The 26,010-nt window shown below is 43.2% G+C and overlaps 2 protein-coding genes across 5 annotated transcripts in view; one reads left to right on the forward strand and one right to left on the reverse strand.

Moving 5' to 3' along the window:
• Nucleotides 1-3,746: 3,746 nt before the first annotated feature.
• Nucleotides 3,747-23,697, reverse strand: gtpbp3 (GTP binding protein 3, mitochondrial). Of its 3 annotated transcripts, XM_085136893.1 has the most exons (11): nt 21,248-23,697; nt 20,694-20,968; nt 19,362-19,448; nt 18,557-18,639; nt 16,386-16,505; nt 12,740-12,812; nt 11,968-12,111; nt 9,616-9,781; nt 6,053-6,168; nt 4,771-4,945; nt 3,747-4,557 (listed from the first exon to the last, which is right to left on the reverse strand). In XM_085136893.1, the coding sequence occupies exons 1-11, from the start codon at nt 21,310-21,312 to the stop codon at nt 4,326-4,328; spliced, it is 1,536 nt and encodes a 511-aa protein (XP_084993019.1). In that variant the 5' UTR covers nt 21,313-23,697; the 3' UTR covers nt 3,747-4,325. The 3 variants fall into 3 exon arrangements, with proteins under 3 accessions (XP_084993019.1, XP_084993021.1, XP_084993020.1); XM_085136895.1 differs by lacking the exon at nt 18,557-18,639; XM_085136894.1 differs by lacking the exon at nt 11,968-12,111.
• Nucleotides 23,698-23,833: 136 nt separating this feature from the next.
• ano8b (anoctamin 8b) overlaps nt 23,834-26,010 on the forward strand; it is a 39,410-nt gene continuing 37,233 nt past the window's right edge. For both annotated transcript variants that reach the window (XM_085136883.1, XM_085136885.1), the window contains exon 1: nt 23,834-24,212. In XM_085136883.1, coding sequence (XP_084993009.1) covers nt 24,035-24,212 — 178 coding nt within the window. In that variant the 5' untranslated portion in view covers nt 23,834-24,034. The remainder of the gene's footprint in view (nt 24,213-26,010) is intronic.

Genomic DNA, 26,010 nt, shown 5'->3' on the forward strand with positions numbered 1-26,010 from the left:
CTGATGATTATGAGGACATGTTATCATGTTGAATTTGTTTAACTACATTATTATAATTCAGGGCACTGATATTTGCAATCGTGATGATTCAGCTAAAATAAAACACCTCAGGTTTAGTCAACACGAGGCACTGATGGATGAGAATATCCAGAGCTGCGCTTTTATTGTCACAGATCTCTGTCATATACCCTCCATATAAAAAGAATTGAAATTACATTTTTTGGTTCTTACTAGGGCTGCCACGATTAATCGACTAGTCACGATTACGTCGACTATCAAAATCGTCGACGACTGATTTAATAGTCGACGCGTCGTTTGAAGCTTTGTAAGATCCCAAAAGACGCAGGAATAAGTAGTAGGATTTAAGAGTGTAATAACGGACTGAAACAGAAGATGGCAGCACTGCATGTACAAGGATGCCAGCTGCCGTTAAACCCCGAAGAAGAAGAAGCAGCTCTGTCCCAGAATTCATAGCGCAGCCCAGCTCAGTTGTCAACAATGGCGGCAGCTAGTTAGTTTTAATATTACTCTTATTATTCTTTCTGGGTCACAAAATAAACGTTGAACATGTTTTCAGGCGAGAATGTAGCTGTGTAAACCTCAAATATCTGCTCAGTGTATCAAGACACCACATATTTTCAAAAGCGCTCCGACCTTTTCGGAGACGTCTGTTAGCCACTAGCTCGATAGCTAGCCGGGGGCTAGGCTAACTAGAGCCGTGAGAACACCGGACTCCCGGCAAATCGTTTTCAAACCCACCGCCGTCTTTCGCTACTCAGGTTAAACATGATATATAAGTCACTTAGATAACTTCAAAATGTTATTGTTTGGCTTTTTTTTAAAGTATTTTATTTGTTCCTGAGTAAATCGGTTTGGCTGAGATTAAAGTTATAGTTTTTGCACAGCTGAAGCAGACAGCTGATTATCAGAAGTGTGAGACGATCCAGAATATACTCCAGTGTCCTGTTATATTTTAGATAGCAAGGAGTTTATTAAACTTCACCAAAACAATCTGCAAATTTCATTAAAAAGTTAATAAACTATCATCTTGTCTTTATTTTTAGTTAGCACAGACCTTAAACACTTAAAGCTGTAAGCTAATGATAGTTATATAAGAGCAGATGCAGCTGGTGCAATAAGCTGTACGTTTTACGTCCAATGGATGATGATCTGATTAGTGACTAATCGCAAAAATAATCGGTGACTAGTCACTATCAAAATAATTGTTTGTAGCAGCCCTAGTTCTTACAAACATAAATGCAAATCAGGAGTCACTGCAATTATTCTTCTGGGAATCATGAATTTGTAGATAAAATATCAACAGGACACATAAAATTGACAACAACCACTGAACTTTCACAGAGCGGCACCATTAGCGTTGTGAGGTCCCAAAGAAGTACAACTTTCCTACTGATATACAAAACATCCGACTTTCACAGCTGTAGTAAACACAGCGACCTGGAGGCCATCGCACACGGGCAGGGCTTCAAAGACAAAGCTCCAGAATTTACTACCACTAATTTGTCTGACAACAAGCCCCACTTTTAGTTTACACTTCCCTTGTTTTGCAATTAATCAAGGCAGAACATGAAAGTCAACAAAAAGGGTGACAGAGCAGCACAGGAAGAGGAAAGGTCAGATAGCACAGCCAGAAGCCAGAGACGCAGAAAAGGCAGAAAGGCAGCGGTGGAGCTGGGTAACAGAGGTGCAAATGTCGTCAGAGACGGGGCGAGAAGACACCAACTGGGGAAGAAGGGTGAGGAGTTCAGCGTGGAAACATAAATATTTGATCAAGGCTAAACTGACAGGGAAACAAAGGGCACAGAAAGCAGTGCCAACAAGAATGTGTCTTTGTCACAAAGGGGAACGCTGGTTTTAGACAACAGTGAGCCAGTCTCTGTAGGAACAGACAGGAATATATGTAATGCATAATGAAGAAGGTTAAAGCATGCGATTCGTGCAATCTGGTCTTTGCCTTTACTTCTCTACTGTAACAAGTCCGTGCACCTTTAAACTTGTGTAATAAAGATTAATTAAAATCATCGCTGAGCGACACATTCCTGTTTCACCAGTGATGCAATGGACTGTGGAGGTCATCCCAGTACAATAAACTCACTGTCATGTTCAAGAAACCAGTCCGGGATGACCCGAGCTTTGTGACATGCCACACCTGCAGACGGGTACACTGTGGTCATAAAGGGACGGACGGTGCTCAGGTAGGCTGTGGTGTTTGAACAATGCTCATCTGATACTACGGGGCACAAAGTGCGTTAAGACAATTTTGTGGATGTGGTCTGTAATAGTTCAGCAGCCCATTTAGCACCAACAATGGCTTTTCTACACAAATCAATTTTATTTATACAGCCATGCTTTATATTGTAAGATAGACCCTACAATAATACATACAGAGAAAAGCCCAACAGTCATATGACCCCTATGAGCAGCACTTTGGCGACAGTGGGAAGGAAAAACTCCCTTTTAACAGGAAGAAACCTCCGACAGAACCAGGCTCAGGGAGGGGCGGGGCCATCTGCTGTGATTGGTTGGGGTGAGAGAAGGAAGACAGGATAAAGACATGCTGTGGAAGAGAGACAGAGGTTAATAACAGATATGATTCAATGCAGAGAGGTCTGTTAACACATAGTGAGTGAAGAAGAAACACCCAGTGCATCATGGGAATCCCCGGCAGCCTACGTCTATTGCAGCATAACTAAGGGAGGATTCAGGGTCACCTGGTCCAGCCCTAACTATATGCTTTAGCAAAAAGGAAAGTTTGAAGCCTAATCTTGAAAGTAGAGATAGTGTCTGTCTCCTGAATCCAAACTGGAAGCTGGTTCCACAGAAGAGGGGCCTGAAAACTGAAGGCTCTGCCTCCCATTCTACTTTTAAATACTCTAGGAACAACAAGTAGGCCTGCAGAGCGAGAGCGAAGTGCTCTAATAGGGTGATATGGTACTACAAGGTCATTAAGATAAGATGGGGCCTGATTATTTAAGACCTTGTATGTGAGGAGCAGGATTTTGAATTCTGGATTTAACAGGAAGCCAAAACAGGAGAAATCTGCTCTCTCTTTCTAGTCCCTGTCAGGACTCTTGCTGCAGCATTTTGGATTAACTGAAGGCTTTTCAGGGAGTTTTTTGGACATCCTGATAATAATGAATTGCAGTCGTCCAGCCTGGAAGTAATAAATGCATGAACTAGTTTTTCAGCGTCACTCTGAGACAGGATATTTCTAATTTTAGAGATGTTGCACAAATGGAAGAACGCAGTCTTACATATTTGTTTAATATGTGCGTTGAAGGACATATCCTGGTCAAAAATGACTCCAAGGTTCCTCACAGTGTTACTGGAGGCCAAGGTAATGCCATCCAGAGTAAGAATCTGCATATTTCTAAGATTTTCAGGGCCGAGTACAATGACCTCAGTTTGATCTGAATTAAGAAGCAGAAAGTTAGCGGCCATCCAGGTCTTTATGTCTTTAAGACATTCCTGCAGTTTAACTCATTGTGTGTGTTACATTTGTTTATGTAATATGTAGTAATATGTTTTGAAAAGCTGTAAAAATCCCTTGATGTTTAATAGCATGAGGGAAAAGTAATTTTCTATAGGGAGGCTAATTTTGTACTGTTAACGAGTAGCTGATGGGTTTATATTATTATCATTATTATTATTATTAGTGACTCAAAGAGGGCACAGAGTGTCTTTAGTTCACTGTTTTATCTTCAGCAAAAAAAACAAGGACGTAGCTTCTGTGTATGTTTGGTTTCTTTAAAGAGAATTTTTATTTGTTACAAAAATAGACACGATCTCATTTATTTAAGGGTCCAAAGTAACGTAACACAGCAACATGTAACAAACCGATACAATCACTCTGATCAGTATTAGTTCTTTTTTGGAAAATAAATAAATGGAATAAAGGTGCAAAGTCATGTTCCTGCGGTACAAGTAAACATCCAAACGTTCAGTCCATGACCTTGCAGGTTATATGTTGCAGCCCAGGAGAACAATCTTCAAAGGATTTCGACATCTATTTTCAAATGACGACTCAAGGCTTGCCAAACACTTGTTGGGTATATTGGGCCTTTGAGGCACCTGTCATCATGCTCAAACTATTTTGGCTGATAAAAAGCATCAACAGAAAACATTTTAGCGTCCTGGGAGCGCACGCGTTCAGCGGCCAAGAACACAGAGTTTTTTCTTTCAGCTGCGCCCGCGTGTCGACGCCTGGCCCGGCGCCCAGCTGTGTCCTTTCAGTCCTGTTTTCTGCAGGAATGCGATTTTCCTCTCAGAGCCGGCGATCGCATATCTGTCAGTTTTTCACTCTTTTATTTTCCAATGCAGAAGTCTTTGAAGATGATGTCCAGGATCTCCTCTGCCCCGACCCGTCCAGTGATCCGGCCCAGGCTGGTGACAGCTAAACGGACACCTTCGGCTGCCAGAGCGAGGTCAGTGTCACGGTACCGCTGATACTGAGCCAGAGCCGCCGCACACCGCTGCAGGTGGGCCCTGTGGCGAGCCTGTGTCAGGGTGGGGGCACTGAACAGAGGGTCGCCACACCTACAGAGGAAGTTAATCAGCGAATGTGAAGAGCCTCTGGAGGAGAACTACAAAGATAAAGATGCACTGGGAAGACTGCCTTAACAAATAAACAGTTAAGATTGATCCCTGCCATCAGTTCAGTTTGTACAGCTATCTCACACATCCTGCAAGAGGACGTTCAAATGAGACTTGGCCTTCGCACTGGGGCAACAAAACAAAACTCAAACTCACAGAGTCTTGACACTGCTGTGCAGCACGGTGAGGAAGTCCTTCAGTCCCTCGTTAGTCTGGCAGGAGATCAGACAGACAGCAGGGAGACCAGAGACACCCCTCAGCTCCGTGTCCAGCTTTTGTCTCTGCTTCTCAGGCAGCAGATCGGCCTTATTCAACACCAGGAGACACCTGTCTGCAGGACATGATGTGGTAAGTTAACTTGACTGATCCGGATCCTTATTTGTCCCTGCCTGGGTTACCTCATGCACATGTTTAAGACTCTAACTAACTGCAGACAGCTACAGGCACCAAGGCTTTCTGTGAAAGTCAAACATCTTTAACCCTTTAAGACCTACCATAGAACCAAGTCCGCCAGAGCTTATATTATATGTTTACATGCTGTGGAGCCATTTTTGGGAGCATTTCAAGTTGCTATACATCAATACAACCATTATAGCCCAGATTTTAATAATATGTCTGCATTAAGTGCATAGTAATTACATAAATTGCAAAAAAGTGCAATAAACTACAAAAAAATTGAAAATCATTTTGTTTTTTTAACATATATTTCTAGTTAGAGAAATTTAAGAGGCTTATCCCTCAAAACTGTAAATACAAAAAAGTTGCACAAAATAGTTTCCCACCACAGGAAATTTATTTTGAGTGTCTTCATAGTTTTATTTTTGAAATACACCAATTTTTATATACTGCAGGAAAAACAAAAATAAATATTATAGTGCAAATTTGCAAAAAAGCAGCATATGCATCAAAATAAACTATTTCCAGCAGCAATATGAGTCCTAAGCATCCCAGAAATGACACAGAAAGTCAGAAAGTCAAAGATAACTTTTAAAAACACCAGTATAGGCTCATGAGGCCCTGATGGTAAAAAACTACATTTCTGCAAAATCATTTCACTTCCGGTTTCAGGCAGGTCATGGTGGACATGCAAAAGTTCGCGCTGACGTCTATTCCAACGTAGGAAGTGTTACGAACAGCTGATCAGATCGGCAAAGCGTGTTTCTGGAATATTATGTTTTTGTTGCTGCAAGTGCTTTTTATGCAGTTTTTGCAAAGTTATATGTGGAAGGAAACTGTGACCGAGGACAAGCTGATGGCATAAGATGTAAGTACAACTCCTCCGGTTTCATATGCAAAAAAAATTATTGCGCTAGCTCACGTGGTTGCAGAGCTACCGGGATTTAAAAATAGTTACGCAAAACAGAGCGTGCTGCTCCGACCGGTTTTAAAGGGTTAAAATGCAGTTGGTGCATCAGTAGACAAACGCATGTCACGGTACCTGTGTCAGGCAGCACGCTCCTCAGCTGCTCCCGCAGGAACGCCGCGGCTTGGTCTACCTCAGAGGGGAGATGAGCAGAGTCCACGACCACCAGCGTCAGATCTGCCTGCTCCACCCTGGAGAAACAGAGCAGCCTCCACTTTAGTCACAAACCCACTGCTGACACTCGACCTGTAATGATGGCGTGGCAGGTATTTCTCATCACCGTGTGCGTTTCCATGGCTGAATGTGGCTCTGGTAACCACAACAAGGACAGTCGTGAGTATTTCAGACGTGGCTCCTGAAATGTGTTTATTCGAGGCAACTTTTCCACAACAGCGTGAAAATCGTGAGATGCAGTCAGGACACTTTAAGGGCGACAGCTGAGGTCAAAATGAAGGTGAAGGAAAGTAGCTGTAGACCAGGAGTACTGAGTAAAGGTGCAACTGTAAAATAATCTGGGGCCTCTTACTTCTTACTTTGATGACTTATGTTCAGATCCCACCGACTTTGACCATGACCTTCACATCTGTATCTTGCACTGTACACAGACGAACAAACACCGGCACTCAAAACTGCTTTTGTGGTGGTTTTTGTGCTACAGGTGGTTCCTCTAGGATCTATGGCAGTACTGTTGGGAAATACATCAAGCCCAGATACGTTTCCCACCACCTGTGCCCGCTCTTGGCTGTGCACCAACATATCTCAGAGCAGAGACTGCTGTTCTGTTTCACAAACCAACTATAAGCTATAGCCCAGAAAAGCTGGCAGGGACATCCCATCGCTCTAAATGGTATTCACGTGAAATACTGGTTCCTTGCATCCGTCTCACTGCGAGGTAGCAGCAGGAGTGGAGGCGGATGCTTGCACTTACCACGTCCTTCCTGTAGTGACCCAGGTCACGAGCCTTTCTCCTGCTCCCTGCAAAAGACGTTTCCCACAGAACACAAACTGCCTGCCCTTCCTATAGAGCCACCAGGTCAGGCACATAACTTAAACAAGGAGTAAAGGGATGAGACTGCGTTTGCACTGGAAATGGCATTCCTCTGGACACACCTGGATTTATACCAGCAGTGACAGCAAAGCTGATACTGAGTTCATTTTGGGAGTCGGGAGGTGACGAATAAGAAAAATACAGCGTAGTGCTGTGAAGGCTGACACATGTATGAGGTTCTGTATTCACTTTACTCTGTACCAGTGAGTACAGCCTGCAAATACGAGTGTCCTTCTTTCACTGCAGGCCCCTTCATGTCCCACTGACTCACATACTAGCCATCCATACATCTGTCCATCTGTTTATCCGTGCGTCTGTACTTCATTCCATCCTTCCACTAGGGCTGCCACAAACGATTATTTTGATAGTCGACTAGTCACCAATTATTTTTGCGATTAGTCGACTAATCAGATCATCATCCATTGGACATAAAACGTACAGCTTATTGCACCAGCAGCATCTGCTCTTATATAACTATCATTAGCTTACAGCTTTAAGTGTTTAAGGTATGTGCTAACTAAAAATAAAGACAAGATGATAGTTTATTAAATTTTAATGAAATTTGCAGATTGTTTCGGTGAAGTTTAATAAACTCCTTGCTATCTAAAATATAACAGGACACCGGAGTAAATTCTCGAGCATCTCACACTTCTGATAATCAGCTGTCTGCTTGACGTTTATTCAGCTGTGTAAAAACTATAACTTTAATCTCAGCCAAACCGATTTACTCAGGAACAAATAAAATACTAAAAAAGCCAAACAATAACATTTTTAAGTTATCTAAGTGACTTATATATCATGTTTAACCTGAGTAGCGAAAGACAGCGGTGGGTTTGAAAACGATTAGCTGGGAGTCCGGTGTTCTCACGGGCTCTAGTTAGCCTAGCCCCCGGCTAGCTATCGAGCTAGTGGGTAACAGACGTCTCCAAAAACGTCGGAGCGCTTTTGAAAATATGTGGTGTCTTGATAAACTGAGCAGATATTTGAGGTTTACACAGCTACATTCTCGCCTGAAAATATGTTAAACGTTTATTTTGTGACCCAGAAAGAATAATAACAGTAATATTAAAACTAACTAGCTGCCGCCATTGTTGGAAACTGAGCTGGGCTGCGCTATGAATTCTGGGACACAGCTTCTTCTTCTTCGGGGTTTAACGGCAGCTGGCATCCTTGTACATGCAGTGCTGCCACCTTCTGTTTCAGTCCGTTATTACACTCTTAAATCCTACTACTTATTCCTGCGTCTTTTGTGATCTTACAAAGCTTCAAACGACACGTCGACTATTAAATCAGTCGTCAACGATTTTAATAGTCGACGTAATCGTGACTAGTCGACTAATCGTGGCAGCCCTACCTTCCATCCATCCATCTTAACTTCATATTCAGTTTAGGACAGCAGGGGGACTGAAGCCCACCTTTGCCCATCACAGGGCTCAGCTGTCTTTATGTGGTGTAGAAACATACACTGTTTATGTAAAGTTAATGTGAAAGCTTTAAGGTTTTAGCCCTTTCATTAGCTCGCACACTGAACTGACACTGAAACCTTGTTAGAATTTCAGCCTTGTTCTACACTTGCTCTGCCCGACTAGTTTACACAAGTTTGATCTGGTCTAATATATTTAAAAACCCACTGTAATCTGAATAAACCTACTTCCTGCCGTCCTACCATCTCACCTCCCTAAAGAGGCACAAATGAGTCATAGATAATACCTTTCAGGATGTGTCCTTCATTTTTGGTTTAAGCACGCTGTGGAGCAGCCTGTGCTTGATGACCTTGACCTCTTCTATAATTTCAGGTTCATTTCCAATATTTCTAAAACTAATATTAGGGAGAAAGTCTGTCTTTAAATCACACACACTCATGTGCAGATGTTTTATTAACACTTGGCACTAACGACTCGGCTTTAGCTTCCATTAATAACACTGTAGAGCACATGCATGCACTGCACCCAGCTTTAAGTTATAATTGTCAAACAGAAGATTTTCTGTGGGCCTCACCTGCTTCCCCAGGGCTCCGACCACACCTCTGCTCTTGGCCTGTTTCTTTATTCTCTGTGCCGTTTGTATATTTCCTCTGTTTGCTATTTATTCCTCATGTCTTTACTAGTTTACTATTTCTATGTGGAACTTCTAAACTTGTTTTAAAGCCTTCGCGGCTCCATCACGGCGGATACTGTTCAGCAGAGATGTTTGCGTTGTCATGCTGAATGGCCTGATGCTGTATGTTCATCTCTCCTACACACTCGAAACGTCTCGACGGTACAACGAGGAAAGGGGACTCTTCGTTACGCAACCTCCTGAGAGTGTTTGCTCTGTGTATTTATAACTAGCATCAATATAAACTCTGGGGTCGGACAGACATTACAGAAATGACTTATTTCTTCCTTTCTTTGTTTCCAGGGTCACTTCGCATTGGTCTGCAGGCCAATATGTTCTGTTAAATCATACATAATGCAACACTTTGCAATAAATACTCGCTTGCATTCCCGTCCTGTGCAAGTATTCGAACATCAGTCTTCATTTCTTTCTATTAACACGAAAGCAAAACAATGCAACAGAAGTCCGACTTTAAAAGGTTTTCATGCGCTACCTTTCCCGAGCGCGGCGGACGCCCTCTCTCTCCACCAGGTCCGAGCTGTCTCTGAGGCCAGCTGTGTCACTCAGGAGGACGGGGAACCCACCGAGGTCCAGCGCCGTCTCCACCACATCTCTGGTGGTGCCAGCAATGGGAGACACAATGGCTGCAGGTCTCTGACCTGGAATACAAAATAAACTTGCCTGTCACAAAAAAACAAGCATTGTGTGCATTTCTCAAAGTAATAATTTGGTCATTTCATCACCTGCAATACAGCAGATCATTTATAACCAGAGAAATCTCCTGAGTCTAATAACGCTGACATATCTGTGCTTCTGGAGCTCGAGCCACCGGAGCAGGAAGGACTTGATCTGACATCAAATACACCGATCGCTCTGACATCCGAGCTTCAAGACCGGAGAGCTTAGATTAAAAGGTTCGACATTATGTCAGGAAACATGTCCTCATATTACAAAACACCAAATATATACATAATTAGAGAGAAGCGGAACATTTAAACTCTACAGAAACTTATCTAACACAGTGGTTCTTAACCTTGTTGGAGGGACCGAACCCCACCAGTTTCATATGCGAATTCATTGAATCCCTCTTTAGTGAAAAATAAAATATGAATTTTTTAAAATTCAAGACGTAGATATGTTTTTTACTGGTGCACAAAATGAGCCGTGCATGTCACGGCGGAGGCTCTGCCCAAACCCCTGAGACCGACTCACCGAACCCCTAGGGTTCAATCGAACCCCTAGGGTTCGATCAAACCCTGGTTAAGAACCACTGATCTAACAAATGTGAAAATATTACTTATATCTTAGATGTTTTTATTCTTTTAAGTGTTTATTCTACAGATCGACTCCACTGTCACCTGAAGCACCAGCACAAGCGGAAAACAGAGATAAAGGTTCCCGTCTTTCAAACGAAAAGCTGGGATGAAAAACAGAAGTTAAAAACTTTTGATTAGACGAGAGGTGAAAGTTTTGTCTAATCAAAAACTAGAAAAAGCTGCAGCTGCAGCGTAAAGGTGTGAAAGCTCTCAGGTGCATTTATGTTTCCATCCAGACTCCTTTCATTATTGTTCTTTCACGTTTAGTGAAGAATGTGAAGGATTGAACTGAAGGAACTGGGCACAAATGTAAGTCACCAACTCTTCATCCAACCAAATATGAAACATGGTCACAATCTCCTCTTTGGTTCTGAATTAGGGCTGAGCATCGACATCTATAAAGCTGACACTTCATCAGAGGAGTAACTTTGTGTGACTGAGGATAAAACACAGGCCTGGCTTTTTATAGCAGATGAGCTTAAAAATATAAATATAAAGAAGACCATGAATCAACATGTGAACGTGACCTGATGCTGCTGAAGTGAAGCAGAGTTACAAAGTTTACATTTCCTCTGGATTGAACAGCAGAAATGAGGCCGACAGCTCTGAACACAACGGCAGACTTGTGCGTAATAATCAGTGAATAATGCAGAAAACAGAGATTTTGGTGGTAAACTGGCCTCTGAGTACACTGAGAGAGAGAGCTGTGCAGGAAGTGAGACTTTTATCGTGGTGGAAACAAAACAGCCAAAGTCAGAGAGAATTAATGACGTGAAGTTTTCATCTTCTTTTGCTGCTTCAGTCAGTTTTGGTCAGAGCGACGAAACCTGTGAGACGTCGACTTTCAGCCCCGACGGCGTGTCCGTGTCCGTGCTGTCGGGTGAACGGTCCACACTCGTGTTTACATCCTTGTGTGGATCCGTGTAGCTGCTCTCATTTGCTGTTTTCTCTAAATTTCGATTCAGGATTTAATGAATCAATATCGCTTCATTCAAACTAAAATGATTTGAATCAGGAAATCGATATTTAAACGCAGCCCGAGTCTGAATTATGGTTTTAAATATATCACCATGCTGATGTCACAATGAAGCTGAACGTTGACTTCTGGATATAAAATGTAACCAAGTTGTCCACGTTTTCATTCACAAACATGTTCACTGTGGTCACAGTGACGCTGGGCTGTGATTGGCTCGTCTCTGACTCCACGTTGGTGTTTGCACCAAATGTGATTCCCTAAAGTCGTTCCTAATGCTGCTGGATAGATGAACCGGATCGATCCATCAGAAACTTTTACACTCTTCAAACAGATGCTAAAAACTTCTGATGAGAAGGAAAAATCAGGTTTCTTGTGCTTGATGGGACGCAGCACACACTTCCTCTGACTCACACATTTCACTCTTTCCATTCTGAGATGACAGATATCTTTTTCCCTGATTCGCCATCACAATATATATTAAAAATATTCTTTGTACATTATAATTTGATCCTTTGGCTGTATGTGAGGGTGTGTCCAACTCTGGCTCTCTTACAGAGTTTGTTCAGAAGGCTACTTTTCCCTGCATTAGCAGCTCCCGCGATCACCACCTGGACCCCGCTGCGAAGCCGCTCGCCGCGTCTCTCGTCCTTCAGGTGTCGCTCAATCTCCGCTTGCAGATCACGTACTGACACGTCCACTATGAGGGGATCAGCACAGACACAGAGGCATTATAAACTACATTGCTGTCCTCTTTTTCCTTAAAACTCTTCGATGGACATGAAGCACTTCACTCAAATTTTGGCCACTTTGAAGGTAAAAATTAACACAATGTCAGATAAATCTTTCAAGGTGGAAAAGCAAAGTATTTATACCACCTTTCCTATTTTTGAAAGTCTATTATTAAGTCTATTATTATTTTCCGCTCTGTGGCATGAGCCAACATTAGTCACCACCAAAACAAACACCGTTCCCAGGCTTTGTGCTGAAATCTCAAAACATTAGAGACTTATGAAAGAATCAGGCAGTGCCAGACGACTGGAGACACTCACAGGGGAGGTCGCTCCCTCTCACGTCTGCTGAGAGGATAGGAAACCCAGTCGGGCCGCTGACGGCGCTCTTCCTGGGAGTAGGCTTGTTTTTGAAATGCCTCAACTGTCCTTGTGGCCGTCCTCTCAACACATCCTAAGAAAATCACCCTCGGAAAAATTGCCACTTAGAGCTCATAACAGGAAGAGCGGTCGGACTCCTCTCTCCCTTTAACCCCTTTAACCCCCAAAGGATGACTGCCCTGTTGCTGTTTTGCAAAGGTCAAAGTGCACAGGTACCTCGGTTCAAGACCCCGTCCTCAATGAGCTCGTCCTCGCTGAAGTCTATGAAGGCCTCGACGTGGGCCAAACACTGTGAAGACACAGGGAGGGGAGGGGTGAAATCAGGGAGCTAAAGCTCAGCTCTTTCAATGACTTAAGCATAACATTTTTGGAGGAGTCTTAAAAAAATGAAGCCACTTTTTCTATTTTTACTGCAAAGCTTATTTACATGAAAGTAGGGCTGCCACAAACGATTATTTTGATAGTCGACTAATCAGATCATCATCCATTGGATGTAAACGTACAGCTTATTGCACCAGCAGCATCTGCTCTTATATAACTATCATTAGCTTACAGCTTTAAGTGTTTAAGGTATGTGCTAACTAAAAATAAAGACAAGATGATAGTTTATTAAATTTTAATGAAATCTGCAGATTGTTTCGGTGAAGTTTAATAAACTCCTTGCTATCTAAAATATAACAGGACACCGGAGTAAATTCTCGAGCATCTCACACTTCTGATAATCAGCCGTCTGCTCGACGTTTATTCAGCTGTGTAAAAACTTTAATCTCAGCCAAACCGATTTACTGAGGAACAAATAAAATACTAAAAAAGCCAAACAATAACATTTTAAAGTTATCTAAGTGACTTATATATCATGTTTAACCTGAGTAGCGAAAGACGGCGGTGGGTTTGAAAACGATTTGCCGGAGTTAGCCTAGCCCCCGGCTAGCTATCGAGCTAGTGGGTAACAGACGTCTCCGAAAACGTCGAAGCGCTTTTGAAAATATGTGGTGTCTTGATAAACTGAGCAGATATTTGAGGTTTACACAGCTACATTCTCGCCTGAAAATATGTTAAACGTTTATTTTGTGACCCAGAAAGAATAATAAGAGTAATATTAAAACTAACTAGCTGCCGCCATTGTTGGAAACTGAGCTGGGCTGTGCTATGAATTTTGGGACAGAGCTTCTTCTTCTTCCTCGGGGTTTAACGGCAGCTGGCATCCTTGTGCATGCAGTGCTGCCATCTTCTGTTTCAGTCCGTTATTACACTCTTAAACCCTACTACTTATTCCTGCGTCTTTTGTGATCTTACAAAACTTCAAACGACGCGTCGACTATTAAATCAGTCGTCGACGATTTTGACAGTCGACGTAATCGTGACTAGTCGACTAATCGTGGCAGCCCTACATGAAATGTGACACCAGGCCAGAAAAATACACGACAGAGAGCAGGTCGCTGTGCCTACAGTGATGCAGTAATGTAATTCAGCCAAAGAAAGAGCAGAAACAAGTCTGTAAGTCACTGATATCACTCAATGTTTTTACTCTAAGTTCAGTTTCAAGGTAAGAGCAAGAAGAGGCTTTCTCCTTTTGAGCCGTCCAGTTATTTACGTCACTTATCTGCAGATATGAACATTAATCCCTTCTGTTGAGTCTTTCTGTAGGTTTGCTTCACTGCCTGTAAGCTCAGGAATAGCTCTGTATAGAGAAAAGCTTCAGCATTTCCACCAAGATCAGTATCTTGACTGACACTGTGGAACATAAACACAATAGCGGTATAGCTCCAGAAAAACAGGAAGCATCCGATTCCCATAGTTGAATCAATTTATAAATGTGGGAAACCTATGGTTAAAAAAGCAGCATTGTTTAGTGAACATGAACATATAGGATAGTTTTTTATTAGCAATCTTCTCAGAAATGCGGGTCCAAAATAAAGCCGTGTTTTAAAAGCTTCTAGGAACCGTGCTAAGCAGCTGCCAACAAGCAGATTAGGTTTTCTCGGGGGGAACACCTGGAGCGGTTGGTCAGGTCTGGTGCCAAAGTATTGAAAGACCAACGTTTTATGCTTTTCAAAACAGGTCAGAGTACAAAAGGGCTTGGCCCACATCCAGCGAGTTCAAGTGTTCATCCGCGGTCAGCGACCTTCTCCTGTGAACTGCCTCCGCAAAACGGCAACAAAAACCACGATCAGGTCAGGATTACACAAACGCACAGCAACACATCAGCATCCTTTAACTTTGGGCTCGACTCACAATGACTTCTTTATCATTTTGGACTGCATGCATCAACTCAACCACAAATGAACAACGTCTCTAACCTGAGATTTAAATTTGCGTTCATTTCTCCCAACCTGAGCTACACCTACTGATTTATGACGCACACAGGATACTTTACAGAGATAAGAAGAACAATACCGCTGCACGTACTGTATCATGCTTTTATTCGACTGTGGTCATTGTCAGATAGACGTTAGCCATGCTTGAGATAGTTCATCTTTCAGACGTTCAGTAAACACTGCAGCAGGTTTTAACCACTTTTCTAAAACGACAGTTGTCAGAAACAGATTTGTCTGCTTACTAATATCACACTTTTCCTCAGGAAATAAAAATGTTAACACAGGTCTGATGCCACGAATGCTAAAAATTACAGTTTTTTAATTTTTCTCTGGAAAGTGAATCACATCACTGATCAGAGGAAACGCTGAGTTACTCACTCGAACGCTGCTGACTCTCCCGTCTGAGCATTTTATCTGTATCTGTGAGAAATGTTCAATCATTTAAAGAAGTTATTAAGACTTTAGAAACCTTCTGTTTAACTGTTACGCTGGTTGATTGGATTCATATGATTTTCTTTTAATCTAAACTGACTTTAATATTTTAAAACTACTTTGTGTACATGTGCCCTGGAAAGACTATCACTTTGAATCCAAGCATTGAACAGAAACACACGGACTGCAGCAACTTGAAAACAGGAAGCCTCAGACTCCCATAGGTTGCTGCATCAACACTGCAGTCTTGGAGGTACAAAAATGCATTGTGTTGGTACGAAGCAAGTGAATCCCGACCTACAGCACAGTCCGGACAGGTTCTTTCCTGAGTTTCTTCTGGGAAAACTCCAGAAATTCCCCTCGTTTCAGGTGCCAAGCTAACTCGGAATGAGTTAAAACAGATGCTTTCTGTTTGTGCAGACGCGGTGCGGATGGGAGAGACCGGGTGTCAAAGCTGCTGCGTCCAGTCCAGCTGAAGACCGGAGCAAGTTTAGGATTTTCTTATAGACGGCAGAATTCATGGTTTCAGCTGCAGACCATCACACGACCACCACCAGGTTTGACTGAATCGCTGCGTCAGTTTTTCAATTCAATGCGATTCAGCTTTATTTATACAGTCGCCTCAACGTGCTTTATATTGTAAGGTAGACCCTACAATAATACATGCAGAGGAAAACCCAACAACATCAGAGCAAGCACTTTGGCGACAGTGGGAAGGAAAAACTCCCTTTTAACAGGAAGAAGCCTCCAGCAGAACCAGGCTCAGGGAGGGGCGGGGCCATCTGCTGCGACCGGCTGGGGCGACGTGGATGGTCTCAAATACTCCAAAAAGTCCAGCTTTTGACTCATCAGGATATGTCCTCAATTCATTTCCCCACATGAGCCCTGCAGCTCTCTAGATGTTCTTCCTCCTGCATGAGTCGTCGATGTGAGTAATTTTGGTTGGCCGGTCACTCCTGGTTTGTTCCCCGCAGCTGAAAGACTCTCGATTCAGCAGGTCCGGCAGGTGTAAATGAATTAAATATGTATGCGTGACAAAAATAAAAACTAAAACATCATGAAAACGGGCAAATACTTCTTCAAACCAGCTGCTTTTCTGCCAGACGACATACCCGTTTCAGTCTGTCGCTCCAGTCCTGATACAGGCGTCCCAGTTCGCCTGACATCTGTCTAAGAGCCTGCCTCCTCTGGGCCTCCGTCTCTGCGTGGATCAGATCCCCAAGCCCCTCCACCTATGAATCACACACCATATGTTACATATATCCTTATACTGGAATGTTTAATATGTACACATCCTTTCTGTCTCCTGTGATAATAAACGTTTCTCCCAAAAAGTTTAAAATAAAGTGAAAAATTCAATAATTTCCAAATCATTGAAAGAGTATTTAAACACAGCATATCAAATGTTAAAAGTTAGAAATGTCATTGTTATTATTTTTTAACATAACTAATAATTTTTTGGATTTGATGAAGCCGACATCTTTCACAAAAAAGAAGCAGAGACGTGGAAATGTTTGCTGTGTGTGTTTATCATGATAACACAAGGTGAGTATACATTAGGGCTGCCACGATTAGTCGACTATCAAAATCGTCGACGACTAATTTAATAGTCAAAGATAAGTAGTAGGATTTAAGAGTGTAATAACAGACTGAAACAGAAGATGGCAGCACTGCATGTACAAGGATGCCAGCTGCCGTTAAACCCCGAAGAAGAAGAAGAAACTGTGTCCCAGAATTCATAGCGCAGCCCAGCTCAGTTTCCAACAATGGCGGCAGCTAGTTAGTTTTAATATCACTCTTATTATTCTTTCTGGGTCACAAAATAAACGTTTAACATGTTTTCAGGCGAGAATGTAGCTGTGTAAACCTCAAATATCTGCTCAGTTTATCAAGACACCACATATTTTCAAAAGCGCTCCGACGTTTTCGGAGACGTCTGTTAGCCACTAGCTCGATAGCTAGCCGGGGGCTAGGCTAACTAGAGCCGTGAGAACACCGGACTCCCGGCAAATCATTTTCAAACCCACCGCCATCTTTTGCTACTCAGGTTAAACATGATATATAAGTCACTTAGATAACTTAAAAATGTTATTGTTTGGCTTTTTTTAGTATTTTATTTGTTCCTGAGTAAATCGGTTTGGCTGAGATTAAAGTTATAGTTTTTACACAGCTGAATAAACATCAAGCAGACAACTGATTATCAGAAGTGTGAGATGCTCGAGAATATACTCCTCCTATTCCTACTAGCCCTAGTATACATGATAACACACGGTGAGTATAAGAGGAAATGAGCAGACGCACTGAGTTTTAGGGTATAAAATACTGGGAACACCCAGAGCTTCCCCTCAGCCTCCCAGCAGACGTCCCTGTGCCAGCAACAGTTTCACAATCCTACATTGACCTGTTTTCAAGTTATGCAGTCACTGGATTTTCAGGAAACTTGCCCTCTGACCTTTGACCTTTTGGTCGAAGACACAGGGATTCTCCCCCCCCCCCCCCCCCCCCCCCCCAGCCCTTTATGGCTGAGGCGTATATAAATATATGTAATGCAGCCCATTGAATACGCAGATGTGGGTCTTCAGGCCTGTTCAGCACGTCTGGCTGCAGGGATACGTGCAGAACCCATTTTGGCGCCCACGATTTCCAAAAATCATATCTGCAAACTTTAACGTGTCCCATTATCTTTTCCAACACCAATTTTAAAATGAATTGTGTTCACTGACAACAGTTTTCAGAAGTGGTGCGGGCAGTTTCATCAAGTGTTTTTCCCTTATTATGTCCATTAGGTGTTATCTACAGGAAAGTGCATCCTGCTGCTGTTTAGAGAGGGATGTTGCTGCCACAGCTTAGACACCGATGCCAAATTCCTTTCAGCACCAATAAAACTCATCTTATCTGAAAGTCCTGCGAGCGTTTGGCTCATCTGCTATTTTACTTTTCCTCTCAAAACAGTCCATTAAAAACTTTATTAAATTGTTTGTACGTGTTATTCATATCCAATGTCCTGTGTGAGGTTAATATATTGGTTTTTACGCTTCACAGAAAATCCGAACAGACTTTTTATTAAGGCTTCAGGCTGTATATTAAAAAATCTACACAGGCCCAGTTGTTGCATTAATGCGGGAATATCAGACAACTCAATGAAATAAAATTGCCAAAGGGCAAAATATGCAAAAGGAGAAGTTGTCCCTGTTTACATTTCATGCATATGAAATCCCCGAACGGGCCGCTATAATAACTCTAGATGCACAACAATGTGTTTTACACATTCCTCTCCACTCGCCTCCGTTAAACCGAGTTTCCCTGCTTGAAAAGCTCTCCGCGTGAACTCCCCCGCGTCGGCCGGCCTCAAGCCAGGCACGCTTCCTGAAAAACACACGTAAACACAAATATGAAGAAATGTATGAGACGTGTGTGCACACAATGCACACACTGAGGACAAAACACAAGGTCAATGACTCACGCAGAGAGCAAAAACAGGCACAACTACAGGTTAAGTAGGTTCATTGTTTTCTCAGACACTTTGCAAATCTCATCAGGAGAGACAATAGTGAGTGCAAAACCAAACGTGGGTCAGCGTCTCCTGATTAGAGACATTTTACCCGACTGATCTCACCGACACGCTCGGTGCTTTTGGTTTCCAAATGAAGGCAACAATTTTATCTGAACGAACCTTGAAAACAAAGGTAATGTAATATTAAATATTCCTCCCTGCTTAGAAAAAAAAAAACCTTACAGCACACAAACTCTCTGCTTTATACAACGCTGCCCCCTGGGAGGTCAACAGGAGAACTGCAGTAAAAACATCAAGCACAGGAGGACTGTCACGCTTGCCACAGCGCATATTAAAAGTATCTCAGACGCGGCGATGCATGCGTCAGTTCTCTGTTTTAAGTCGCAGTGATGGATGGCCGCCTGACTCCAACAGATATCCTACTTACGGAGGCTTAGAGCTCAGGAAGCTACAAAGACTCAAACTTCAAAACGCTCTTCAAAGGGACGGCTGCATCTCAAGTCTGGATATGTTTGCTTGTCACATTGAATTATATCAAGTTTTTTAAAACATTATACTGAGAATCACATCTTACCAAGAGCCTGTAAGACAGCAGTAATGACAGCGGGACCTCCGTGGATATGGAACTCCACGCTATCTTCTCCGGAGAAACTACGAGGAGCTGATGAAACAAACAAAGGAATAACAACACTCTGTGCGTCCTTTAGTTATTTAGATATGTAAAGAGAACTGAAGTGAATAACAGGCAGGACGTGAGATGCTGGAAAGATTTATTACTGGTTTTAGATCAAACACAGCAGCTATGGTTGTGGGTTAGTGAGAAATGACGCGGTTTTACCAAACTCTGTCATGTTGTTTAGAGAATGTGTCCCACCGTTAAAGCAGCCACCGCTCTATTTCCACCGTTTAGCCTCTACATGCTATTTCCAAACAATGCAGTGAAAAACCTTATTTCACGAGTGGAAAACATTTGAGGCAGATGCTCCACTTCTCAGGCGTAAACCTTCCACCAAAGTCACTTCAAGCTCAGGTCGTGTTCAGAGAAATGGGGGAAAAAACTAAACAAAGAACTACATCTCAGACTCTGCATGTTTGGTTTGCATGGCTGCATCTGCCAAACACAAGCCTTCTGCAACAATGTGCTTCAGGCAGATGAGACCAAAGTGGAGAAACAGCATCTTAGCACAAATACTTCAGCACAGTGATGGAGCGATGAAGGTTTGGGCTTCTTTTACAGCCTCGTGGCTTAATAAATAGCCACAAACATCAGTGAACTGAAGCACATTTGAAAAGAAGAGTGAGCCTACAATCCTCCACAACAATACTTCAAGCTATTGCTGCTAAATGGGGTTCTACTAGTCCCTGAATCATGGAGTGTAGTTAGTTTTTCACACACTGCTTCTGTATTTTGGCTTAGCATCCCAACCCACCCACCCTCTCCTCTTGTTGGTACCCAGGACTTAGAAGAAACCGCTGATCCTCTTTGAGGCCGTTCCCAAACCGCAGCATTAATCAAGATCTTTGCTCACTCCATCCATCATCCTGTTTCAATAAGCACTGTTTAATCAGAACTAAGGTGTGGTCCCTGCCTGAGGAATAATGACACTGTGTAATACATCATAAGACATTATTCATCTCAGGTTGTATTTACCTACTTTTATTGCCTGGCAAACACTACATCATTTTTATATTGTGTGCTGATATGTAAAACAATAACACTGGCTGAGGGAATACTTCCTTTTTATCATAATTGAGTACGAGTCTGTCTACATATCTGGGACATGCTGATAGACCTTTGGACATGGATGTAACTTATGTGCTTCTAAACAAAAACATATCCACATCCTCATATTCTCAGACAAAAACAGAGAAGAACAAAATGTAAGAACGGTCCAGTGGAACTGACCTGGAAACCACAGGACGAGCCCACGGTCCAGCACTTCTGTGGAGCGGGGGTCTGTGATGCTGCGTAACAGGGCGGTGCGTGGAGGGGGGAGACGCTGCGTGAACCCAGCCATACACCCCAGGGCTGTAGCTGAGGCGGGACCGCTGACACGTACCACTGCCACCCCGCACCTGCCGTGCCCGGACGACAGCGCAAAGATGGTGTCAGCATCAGCCAGTGCAGCTGGGGCTCCATCACAGGTAGAGGAGAGGAGCCTGTAGGGTGGAGCTCCACGGCTGGAAATAAGAAAATGACTGATTCATACTATAACATATTCTACATCTTGTTTTCAGTTATTATACCTCTATTATATTATTTAAACTCAAAATAAAAGTTATAAATGAGCACTTAAATAAACAACACTGCAAGTTAAGTCAGTGTAAGCATTAAACTTGAGTGGGTAAATAATGAAAAGTGCCCAAATCTAACTATATTTATCACTATTTTGCTTCTGTGAATGCAGCCATAAGAATAAAGACATGAATTTGACATAGAGGCCGGGAAACAGAACAAACCTCATCCTGACTGTGTGCACAGCAGCTCTCCATATCCCACCACACACGGGCCGCAGCGGCAGCATGATTATGAGACACCAAACGTTTCATTTATTTGCCGCTTCTCCTACAGACCGACACCCAACACATTATTTCCACTTTACTTCTTTTCAGTTAACGTCGGAGTGTCTGTGAAGCTAATGTTAGCTGCCAAATCCGGACATTCACTCTTTTGCGTCTTATCTTATGTTATATTAAAGTATAATTTACACACTCATCCCACTCGTGACTTTTCCTTCCCATCTTTCACTCACATTTAAGTAGCTCCTCCCACCCTTGATTTTGATTGGTTAGCGTTTCTCACAACGACAGCAGATTAAGCACTCCCGTTTGTTCGACGCTTGTCAATCTAGCTTAAGACACGCCCACCGTACGCTGAAAATTCGGTCCGTGTGACTATTTCAAATATGATCGGTTCCGGGATCAAAGGTCTGATTTTCAGCTTTTTTTTGTTGTTTTATAACACGTTAAACAAATACATCCATGTAAACATTAAAATATAAAATGTTGGTTATTTTGTGGAAGGAATCTGTTTGACAGTAATCTTTTGTCCCCCCACAAAAGTAGCGTTGCATGAAATAAAGCATGAAAATAACTCTTTGTTTAACTTGAAATTGTGTTGTGATATTTACAAATCTTCCTCTAATATGAAGGAATTTTATGTGATTTAGGCCACAAAAAGGTTCATTAACACTGTCATTGGTGTACATCGATCATTGCTGCAATTTCCAATGTTTTACGTTTTGTGTATGTAGCTAATATCGTTCTTATTGCTGCTATAAACATTTCACTTTTTATCACTACTGTTTTTGTTTTTACTTATGTTTACATGAACTCAAATGATTAACTCAGTGATGCACCTGCTGTCAAAGGATCTACTGTTTGTGCGATGTACGTGCCAACATGTCTGTCACCTTTGTTTTGTGGTTAGTATATGGAAAAAAAGGAGGATGTAAAATTCAGTTCACGACAGACCACAGTTTGTTTTACTGCCAATTTACTTACCAAATCATCAAAGACTGGGGGAAACACCTCTGGCACATTATGCAGAATGCACATGTTAATCATGAAACAAATCAGCAGTCAAGTTTTGCATTTTTCAGCACAAGGTGGAAGGTATCCCTTAGTGTGTGAGAATCAACAGCAGTGCAAATAGCACTACTATTTTTAATTTATTTCAAATGATAAGTTTTACAGTATTTGTTTAGATTGTGTTCTGTCTATTAAAACTAACAGTGCTTTGATCTGTGGTTCTTCATAGTCTACATAAATGCGTGCATGTAACAGAATATAAACAGAGACTGTGTGCATCAGTGTGTGCGTGTGTTTGTGTACGCCCCACTGCAGCGTCTTGCAGCTGTCATCCCAGAGAGTGGTGAGTAAGCAGAATTTGTGCTCACAGATGAGATGCTTCTGAGCCATACGAGGGGGCGGGCTGCCAGCCTGCCTCTGTAGCCGCACAGTGAACCACGGCCTCCAGGAGGGACGACCAAGATGATAGATTGTGTACACGGTGAAGAGGCATGGCCCAAGGCCTGGGAGCAATCTTTAACCTGGGATCTAAATAATTTATAGACTGCTTAGTGTGTGCACAGAGCATGACAGCTGCCACCTCACAGCTGCCGAACACAGTCCAAACAGAGACAGTTACCTCTCAGCCCCGATTATGATTCCAGGTTATGAAATGATCTTCGTCTACAACGATAGCTGTGTTCACCTTCCCTGCACACACAAGCACTCCTAACATTAATTTAGCAACTCCCCCACAGGTTGAAAAGGGGCAGACATAGTAATTTAAGACAAAGCACATATTTTACCTGCAGAGGATCATCTGACTCGCTCTGCTGTAACAACATTTATTTTGAGGGCTGTGTGTCTCTTTAGGGTGGAGGACTGCTCTTTGCTCTCTTTTCAAGACAGTGTGACCATGTAAACTGGCCTTAGCGATACAGTGATGGAGCAAACATTACACAGCTCCACGCTGTGTTTACTGTAGAGTGTTTGACTGGGAAGCGATATTACCGTAGCCACACCCAAGTGTCACTAAAAATTTAATCCATTTTTTGCACAGCTTCTTCAGTTTTCCTGTCATAGTCAAAGAAGAGTGATAGTCTATGAAAGGATTATCACAGGCGTGCACATTAAAAGCACAAGATCATCTGATTGGGCATCTTGCCTGTGAAGTAATGTCATCACTGTGAAAATCATGCATTTTGAATGAGTTTTCCTTTAATGTAGCCATTTGGATTCTATTTTTGGACTCGATCTGCAGCCTGCGAGGTGATAAAGATACATTTCTCTCAGAGATGGAGGAACCGCTACTACATTCATGCATAAAATGATCCTAACAGACACATTTTTTAATTCCTACAGTGTGTGTGGTGCGGGTTTGTTACATTTAACAGTTTTGGTAATGTAATCTGAGACAACAATCAGTCAGCGACCGTGAAGGTGCATGTGTGTCACACAGCCCCCTCCATCCACCCCTCCCTCCCTCTCTTTGTCCCTCCTCCTGTAGTGGTTGGAGGAGCGCTCTCCATCTAACCGCGCATCCTGCTCCAGAGTACCACCAGGATGATCCGCCGCTGCGCCAACGCCGACAACCTTCACTTCACTTTCATTCTCATTTAACCCCCACTCTGACCCCCACGCTACACCCATGCTTTGCCTTCCTCTTGAGATGCGACACCGCTGCACGATTTCCCGGAGAATACCCTCATCCTCAGTCGCTCCTCGCTGATAGAGAGCATGCCCGACACGGGGACGGCAGCGGCGGGCGCTGCTGCAGCCGGGGCGGCCGCCGGTGGCGCGACCACCTCCGGGGACGGCCCCGAGAGTTCCCGGCACCGACACCGAGCTCCGCAAGGAGACGCAGAGAGGCCGGATCCAGGCTCGGCTCCGCCACAGACCTCCTCCGGCGTGCTGGGTGAGTGAGAGGAGGCGGAGGGGAAGGACAGGTGAACGCGACGCTGTTGGAAAACGAGACAAGAGGCGCACTGCCGTCGCGCACCTCGCGGTGGCACGGTTCTTTTGTCTCCACGAGGGCGTCCCAAAATCAACACCTGGTCAGGCAGCGGGCCTGTAAACGATGGCTCTCACTGGCATTTCGTGCTGTTTCCAAAATTCACTGCTGTGATAATAGGTGTTCAGGAAAAATGGCCACTTTGGCACATCTCAGTTATGACCTTCTGGTCGGTTATTGTCTATTTAGCCCATTAGCCTGCCTCCTGATAGGAGCCCATTTGTTCCCACTGGGCAGCTGTTGTTGTCCGTACTATCCTCACATGCAGCTCACGGGCCTTGATTGGCTGATAGTTAGCCTATTTTTATTGAAGGAGGTTCTCTCTTGTCAGTCATCTCCTCTGGTTTAAGGTTGTTTAGCTTCGCGATCACTTTCCTCGGGATTTCCGAACTATTGCAGGTGGACTGCACTACTGCACACAGCGTCGTGCACCTCAGCGTCAGTTTCCATGCTATTGGACAGACTCGAGGACAGGTGCATGTTTAATCTGCTTTGAGCTCGCAGTGTTTGCCTTTTCTTGTTCACACCTCCTCACATTTCATTGTATTTTGGTCTCCGGTGCTGTTCTTGTATTGGAGGCTGCAAGAAAAAAGTACATCATAAAATCGACTTTTCCCTCCTTCTTCTTTACAAAGGATAATCAGAACCAGCCTGCATCATGTTAATACTCCGTGCCTGTGACAGTGGATTTGAACAGCCCATATCTTAGTTGTCTCTTTGCAAGATTTACAAGTGAGGCTATATTTGGATCAGACCACAATATTAGCTGGGACAGGGAGCCTCAGCTGCCAAGGCAGGATTGTTTTCCTGCATGCGGGGTGCAGACACAGCCTGTGCCTCCTGAGTGCTGCTGCAGAGTGATGCAGTGGAGCAGTGGGCTGTCAGCAGATGAGACCTTCTTTCCACTCTTGGTCGAGGTAACCTGAGCAGGCGGCTGCCGAATGGAAGAGCAACCTGTCATCCAGTTGAGAGGGTGGCACCCAGTGGTCCTTGAATGGGTTACAGGCTGTTGGAGGGCCAGTGAAATGGAGATGAGTTCAACTTTACGGTGGCTCGACTAGCTAGAGGCAGCGCCGGGGCAAAGAGAAGAAACTAGGGCTTTAAAGCTGGCTAGACACACATGTGTAGGACAAGTTTAATTAGTATCAAGTATGCAGAGCTGTGCAGAAAGCATTGAATGCTTGATCAGACGTCTAACACTGTTTTTAATCGTCAGATCAGAGGAATCCCAGTTTTATTCAGATGTTGGTTTTGTTTGACTCGATATGTTTATTAAGTTTAATGAAAGAAGAAATGAGTTTATAGAAAGTCCCCGTGCTTCCCACAGTGCAGGGAGAGTAACTTACAGAGGTTTTATATTAACTGTAACACCAGACATAATAGCTGAATGCTTCCAACGGTTTCTGTGACATGAACGAGGCTGTGAGATGTTTATTGTTCCCATCTGTGCTCGAGAATATTATGTGTAGAAATAAACATCAACATGCGTGGTGAGGTGGTGAGCACTGTTGCCTCACAGTAAGGAGGTGCTGGGTTTGAATCCAGGTTTGTCCTGCTTTGTTTGCATATTCTGTCAGCGTGAGTTCAGCCTGGTGAATCTCAGGACGTGAGCGTGGATATCTGCCTCTGTCCAGCGAGCTCGCATAGCCTGAATTAAATAAGCATAAGATCATAAATGGATGGTTAAACTTCAAAACCATCT

The sequence above is a fragment of the Neolamprologus multifasciatus genome, chromosome 17, assembly GCF_963576455.1.
Source record: "Neolamprologus multifasciatus chromosome 17, fNeoMul1.2, whole genome shotgun sequence".
Lineage (NCBI taxonomy): Eukaryota > Metazoa > Chordata > Actinopteri > Cichliformes > Cichlidae > Neolamprologus > Neolamprologus multifasciatus.

Excerpts from the sequence above, each read along its gene's own strand:
- gtpbp3 (XM_085136893.1), bottom strand. The coding sequence starts at position 21,312 with ATGCTGCCGCTGCGGCCCGTGTGTGGTGGGATATGGAGAGCTGCTGTG. Across the intron at positions 9,782-11,967 it reads TAGCCTTCTGAACAAACTCT|GTCAGAGACCTGCAGCCATT; the intron begins GTAAGAGAGCCA and ends TTTGTATTCCAG. Across the intron at positions 4,558-4,770 it reads CACAGCAGTGTCAAGACTCT|GTGTGGCGACCCTCTGTTCA; the intron begins GTGAGTTTGAGT and ends CTTCCTCTGTAG.